The 7,304-nt window shown below is 41.6% G+C and overlaps 1 protein-coding gene across 9 annotated transcripts in view; it reads left to right on the top strand.

Annotated features, from left to right (window-relative positions):
• Positions 1-1,130: 1,130 nt before the first annotated feature.
• Positions 1,131-7,304, top strand: part of ehbp1l1a (EH domain binding protein 1-like 1a) — a 36,932-nt gene continuing 30,758 nt past the window's right edge. For all 9 annotated transcript variants that reach the window (XM_031877684.1, XM_031877680.1, XM_031877683.1 and 6 more), the window contains exon 1: positions 1,131-1,431. In XM_031877684.1, the coding sequence (XP_031733544.1) occupies positions 1,328-1,431 (104 nt within the window). In that variant the 5' untranslated portion in view covers positions 1,131-1,327. The remainder of the gene's footprint in view (positions 1,432-7,304) is intronic.

Here is a 7,304-nt window from a genome sequence, read left to right as displayed (position 1 = left end):
TGCCTAGGCCTGTATCTGTTACACGTTAAACTGCTCTTTGTAAGTCATCTGCAGGAGAATGATTCAGGCAAGGAGAATTTGTTTGTCACCTATCCCTGATGAAAAATCACTGTAACAACTATCTAGGGACAAACCTCTGAAAAACCTCACTGAACATAATGGCATTCTATCTCCAACAGTTGTAATTTTTGTTGTATCATTTTGTATCTCTATTGCTGAATAACTATCATTATTTCTGTGCTTCGAGAACTTCAGCTTAAACAACGCATATCAACAACAACCCATTAGTATTCTTATTAGATTATCCTGCAGAACATGAAGTCATTGTAGGTGTGACTTGCGAAGTATAGTTTATTGCCTAACCATCTCAGCTGAGTCAAGTCAGCCACAATAAACTGTGGTGAAACAGGAAGTACTGCCCTTCAAGTGAAAACAATCTCATTTTAAATTAAATTATAAATATTATAAATCAAATATATAAATGTTAAATAAATTAGCTCAAGTGTAATAGTTCACTGGTTCACTAGTTCAATCATTGACCAGAATAAAATATTTGCACACAGTTGGACTATTAGTTAATTTCCTAATGTCCAAACCTGCTGGTCATGTGTAGCTGATGCTAGTTATGTTATTTAACAAATTAACACTAAACCCGGACAGTTGTCATATTGGAAGAAGAAAAACACATTTGTTTATTAATGTGCCATCTCGATGATGATGATGATGAAGATTTGCATCCTATTGTCTTTTTTACCAGAAAACAGAGGCGTAGAACAAAATTCTGCACACTGTACATAAAAACATTTTCCTCTCTTTTAGTTGAATATGTACAGTATTTTATATGCTGTTTACAGTAATGCTGCACCTGCTTTTGTAAATAAGACTGGCCAACTAAATAACTGAATAAAGGCTTTTGTTTCCCAGAATTGTATGCATGGCAGTGTGTTGAGTAATTTGGAACACAATGCACACCTTTGCGGGTAAATAAAAAAACACACATCCTGACTTTGGTACACACCTTTGACAACTTTCGTTCAAAAAGGGCTTTATTTTGGAAGTCATGCTCTTCAGTTTCCTGCTACCGCCTGGTTAGCTTGACGCTAGCTTGCTAGGCGTGTGTTTGTTTTGCAGCCTGTAGAGGAGTGGACGCTGGTGAGGAGTGGGTCGCACACCGCCGCATTGGAGCTGTCAGTGACACAGGTGGAGTTTCTCGGTCTATTTCCCCGGTGAAGTCCCGGTGGAGTGAATCAGAGGAGAGGATACGCACTTCCTTCGTGTTAACGTTTGTCCATCGCGTCTTTGAGAGAATAATTTGACGAGCCCGATCATGACTTCGGTGTGGAAGCGGCTTCAGCGGGCTGGAAAGAAAGCGTCCAAGTTCCAGTTTGCTGCCTCCTTTCAAGAACTGACGATAGAATGCACAAGTAAATGGTAAGTAACTGTTATAACACTTGTAACTAGCTGATATAGTGGATATGTGCTGCGTTTCTTGTGTCAAAGCCACCCGAACGTGTTGTGTGTAAATGATACGGGACTGACAGCCTTCTTGCATGGAGGAGAAAGTGATGCCAAACTCCATTCACAAATATTAACATGTTTCTTTTCGGCAAAGTCATGTACACCACAGATACAACATGGCATTGGGAGTCAGACCCTGTTCTTCAGCTTATACCTCATACAACAAGCAGCATGTCGATAGAAATTAACCTATTATATTTTCGTTTGTTATTATTTCATTATTACCTTATGGGCGGAAGCGAACACCCTAAACTGTTTCTTAAAGTTGACATTGACCGTGCTGTTGCATGCTTTTGAATACAAATGGCAACCAAGCTGTGACCTGTGCTGTTAGAATGACACACTTTTTATCGGAAGCCCTACTTATGTTATTATTGAAGTGTGAAAAACCTAAATATGGTGATGCTCCTCTAGAGAGCACGCACCATTACTTCCGCGTCTGCTTATTATTGAGCGTATGTAGTTGTTACCGTGTGGCATCATGTTAACTAGGGCAGAGGCGAGCTCAATACTGATCATTTCTGCAGGTGGATAAAGGATGTGTGTCATCCACACCGTCAGAACCACCACAGCTGTAGCCAGGATTTTAGAACAATGAGATGATAAATGTAATCCAGCTTCATGCCACCCCACCCATCAGTGACACGTTTCTGAGCAGTCATCAGAGGCCCTGGGGCACACTTTATTGTGGGGCTCATATTCCTCCCCTCAGTACTGCCATGCTGTAGTACTATCTTCACCCTGTTCATTTTTTTCATTTATTAACTTTAGTGGTGCGAAAATTGAAAAAAAGAAAATTGAAAATTGCAATTAATCAAATCAGGTGCAACTAACCGTAACAGCATACACTGTATATAAGTAGCATTCTTACTCACCGCAACTTCACCCATTGGTTTGTGGACTTGAGTTGGCTGTCGCCATTTGGTTTTTGGCTGTCGCCATCTTGGTTTTTTGCAACCAGAAGCGACATGAGAGGGTGGAGCTAAGTACAACCGAAGGCTGAGCAACATATTTTAAGTTGGCCAAAAAGTTACAGTTAACGTTCATGAACTGAAAATACAGGGTTAAAGTTGTAAGACAAAAACACGGATAACTGCCAGAACGGACAGCGACGTGGTAGAGACCTGTCAATCACAGTAAGCCCCGCCCTAAAGCATACCCTGCTTTATGGTCTATGTGACTCTAAATGGACCATAACTTACTAAATGAACATCATGTTGTATTGAAGAAGACTTGAAACTAGAGATTGAGACCATAAACTCATGTTTACAATGTTTACTAAGGTAATAAATCAAGAGAGAAGTAGTCATTTTCTCATATTTTTCTCAGATGACGTATTTTTGTTGGCCAACAGGAAGTTAGCATCGCACTTGTTCCCTCAACAAAAAGCCACTGGGGTTTTTCCATTTGATTTTGGATTATTGCAGAACAAAAGTTGTGTGCCAAACAAACGTTCATGATACTTACACGGTTTGTTCAGCAAGATAATCTCCACAAATGAACATATACGATTTTTGAAGCATAAACACAGAAATAAGAAGCTCACATTAGGCTACACCACGGACACATGAGTGTGAGTTCATACACAACGTGGCTTTGAAGGTGTATAGTTGGCGTGATGATATTTAGCATCCACCTTTCCGAAGACACTTAAAAGCTTCAAAAGACGTATTTCATATTGTAGTTCATAATGTTTAAATATCTTAAGCTTGTGTTAAACACATATCTTATTACAGGCTATAATAAAAAAACAACACATTAAAAAAAACGTCGTCTTTGAGACCAGGGAACCGGAGGTGAAAAAATGCTGACTCATTTCTGGGTTTTAGGACTCATTCCTGCAGCACTCTAGATCTTAGGGGTTGGACAGAACTAACACATTTGTAGGTGTCACTCATGGTTGTATTTAATCTGTTGGGGGCCCCGGGGCTAAGCTTGTTGTTGGGCCCTTTCTAAACTCCTCCCTGCAAATGTATTTACGCATATGCACTATCTGAGCAGACTTTAAACTAAAGTAATTAAGGTCTTAAAACTACTTTTACAAAGGGCTGTTCTGCAAATGACCGAATGGGGTTTTGGGGCCCTGGAACATTTGCCCATTGTGCCTGCTGGTATGCCTTAATGTCGCCGTGGCTGCTGGGAAACTGTTGGTTGCAGTTTACTTTTGTTTTTAAATTGTGACATCTCTGGTTCCACTTTTCTCAAATGGATTTGCTGCTGTTGTCTATCTTAATATTTGAAGATCATCCTGTGAGGGGTCTGTTGGGCCCCTGCTTATGACATTTCATAGTGGAGTTTAGCAGGCTTTAGTTACTGTGTCCATTACAAAAAAGAATAGCAGACATGCACTGAAGCAGCAAGGACTGCTGCTCTGCAGGCTCTTCCAGGAGACTGTGTCAACGACAACACTCCGTCAAAGTAGAGGAGCAAGTTGTGCATTCGGTTTAAGTCAACAAGAAGAAGACATTCGGAGGCAACTTTCTGTACGAGACTGAATATCTGAGGTTCAATACTTAGCCCTGGTCTAACAAATGTCTCCACCATTTAATAGATACAATGGGGCATACTGATGGGGAACTTTAGGGTTTGGAGCAAAACATTCCCCACCCAATGTATCCTAGAGTCCTAGAGAACAGTCGTACGCTGTTGGTCCGACTGCTTCAGTCGTGGTGCTGCAGGAGCTCCTTCAATACCATTCCCATTACTCACGGTGCAGTCAGCGTGTGTCATCCTCCAGCCCCGGCTTGTATAGTGGCCCACCTTTCCCGTCACTCTGTTCTGTACGATCCAAGAAGTATGGCACGCACTGAACCAGTATCAACACGTTTCTGTCTCTGATCCCGTCATAGAGGGTGTTCATCCAGGATTGATGCACTGGGCTTGTTCTGTGCTACAGTCATGCCCCCCCCCCACCCAGGCACACAAACATACATTATATTACTTATATAATGCAGAGAGGAGCAGGAGCAGACTGCACATGACATATAGAACGATGTATGGAACATGTTTATGTTTATAAATTGTCCAGACTGACATATCGGCTGATATGAGCTCATTGCAGATAAATCAGCAATAACACGTTTGTTTTGCCCTCTACATTTCTTGGTCACATTAATTTGATAAAATAATGTAAGTTAACTTTATCAAAGTTAACTTAGTATCTCATGATTTTCACGCAGTCATATGTTTGATTTAGAAAGTGGAAGTTTTGCTTTACTGTTTCATAATTATGAGCCTGGCTTCCTCGAGTCTTGACATCACAGTGAGGCTGCCAGCGTTTGTACCATCGTGCCTGTACAGACATCTGGCAACCAGCGATACAGCCAGAGATATCATACCAATGATATAACATGTTTTCTCTTGTTTCTTTAATCCGTGCAGAAATCAAAATGCAAATCAACTATTTGTGATTTTGGAGGAGTTATAATGCCGGAACTATTTATTTTTCTTTCTTGTTGTTTTATAACAACAATGTAATCATCCACCCAGGACTTCTGTGCCGCGTCTCTGGCTATGTTTCCAGTTGCCAGACACAGTAGATGCGTCCAAGTTTTGGTGTTGGTCTCAGTACAGGCACGGTAATCTGGCACCCTCACTGTGACGTCAAGACCCCAGGAAGCTGCACATGGTCACTGCTAACTTCCTGTTGGCCAACAAAAATACGTCATCTGAGAAAAATATGAGAAGATGACTCTACTTCTCTCTTGATTTATTACCTCAGTAAACATGAGTTTATGGTCTCAGTCTCTAGTTTCAAGTCTTCTTCAATACAGCATGATGTTCATTTAGTGAATTATGGTCCATTTAGAGTCACATAGACCATAAAGCAGGGTATGCTTTTAATCACAATGCCAATGCAGGTGCAGCGCTGCCTGTTTCCATTTTTTAAATATCACTAATGCAACAAATATAAAAGATGTATTTACTTTGAGGTGCACACTGTTTGCTGTCCCTATTTATCTATATGATAAAAAAGTGGTTACCACTGATCGCAACCAAAGGCCAAGAATTGGTTTGCCAATTTCTCCAAACGGTTGCCAGTGTCAACCTGGCAACCGTTACCGTCAGGACCAGCGCCACAGCAAGAATCTACCACTGTGAGAATGTTCATATTAACCGTCACTTTAAAAGAGAGCAGCGGTCTGGTTGAAGTGAATGAGGAGGCAGTGTCGTCTGTCGGTCGGACAATGACTGAATTCACCTGAACAGGTGCAATAAAGCCAACAGGAGAGTGAGGGAGATCCCAGTACACACGGTCCTAAAAAGAACGCTCATCATGCAAAATAATTGAAAAGACCTGTGTGGGTTTGTAGGGGCTTTAAAGTTTAGAAAGCAATAAAAGTCACAGAGAGTACGTCTGTGTTTTCGACTGTCCATAACAAGAATGTGTGAAATGTGGATCAGCTAGATGGGCCGCCTCCCTTAACTGATGAGCAAAAGCCACCTACATTAGAGTAAGAGTGTTCAGACAGTCTGGAGAAACTATTCAGAAGATGTATGATCAACAACTTCCCTCCCACCGGACAGGATTCCCTCATATGGTGAAGCTCAAACGTCTCCTACTTCAAACCGATGGAAACAAACACTTGAGTTGTTTGCAGCAGGTGTAGGATTAATATTAAGCCTCGTGAAGATCAGCACTGCAGACGTCTATTTCTGTTCTCTCTCTTACTCGCTCTCACTGTTTTGCAACCTTTATCGCCGATAGTTGTGAGTGTCAAGCAACATGAGCAGGAGGCCCGCTGTCCCCAGTCTTTAAAGGCCGATACTGACAATATGGATCCAATACGCTTTGAATTGAAGCTGCCGTTGATTGTCCCTTCACTTCCCTGTCATGTCTCTTCTGTCTATGGATTGCTACAATGAGGGGGAAATTGAATAAGGGTACAAAATTATATTTACAACCATGAAAAACAAGCGAGTCTGTCTGTCGATCCCCTCCGCACCATTTCAGTGTTTTGTGTTGAATAAATTGTTCATTTTAAATGAATCTTTTGCATGGACCCTCCTTACATTCCTTTAGCCATGATACACTCGCACACCGTCTACAGTCTGTGATAGCGAACCGAAGTTTATGTAGTCCCCACATCAGAAGCATGACGTCGCATCCTGTTTCAGGGCAGATTGCGGGAAAATAATGGTTGAAAGATGATGTAATGTGGCCTCAAGCCTCAACTATATCTTGGTTCTGTTTTCCCGAAGTGCATACAGTGTTCACACAACAGGCTGCTACCTCAGTATTATGTAAGAGTGGATCCCAGCCATACGAGAGGTCTCCCCCTACTCGGATAGAATGTTTTCAGTGTTTACAGCATCCCTCTCTTATACACACAGGCACTCTTCCAATCACAGCTGTTTGTCCTCAAGAGACTTATTCTCCATCACTAACTTCTGACTCACACAGTCACAAGATTTTCATTTTCTCCTGGATGAGTTCTTCACCTCAGTGTTATGAAAGCACACAGATGGAATAGTGTGCATGCTACTATCAGTCATCATCTGCTGGGTCGGTGCTCTTCCTCAGGCTGCAGTATTATTAGATTACATGAAATTAGATGATGCTTTAACCCAACCACCGTCAGATGGATCGCCATAGAACGTGAGGTTTCCCACAGGATGAACTGTTATCACTTCAGTGATCCCCCTGAATTTTGGTCTGTTTTCATTGTAATTGTGAGCATATTAGCATGCTGACATTAGCACTTAGCAATACTGTCCCTGTGTTCAGCCAGACAGAGCTGCCAGTGTGGCCCCTAGGATTGGTCTAAAATTGCTCACTATTTCCT

The sequence above is a fragment of the Anarrhichthys ocellatus genome, unplaced genomic scaffold (genome assembly GCF_004355925.1).
Source record: "Anarrhichthys ocellatus isolate YVR2014 unplaced genomic scaffold, GSC_Weel_1.0 scaffold144, whole genome shotgun sequence".
Classification (NCBI taxonomy): domain Eukaryota; kingdom Metazoa; phylum Chordata; class Actinopteri; order Perciformes; family Anarhichadidae; genus Anarrhichthys; species Anarrhichthys ocellatus.
The sequence above is the reverse complement of the archived record's forward strand: the minus strand, read 5'-3'. Positions and strand labels throughout refer to the sequence as shown.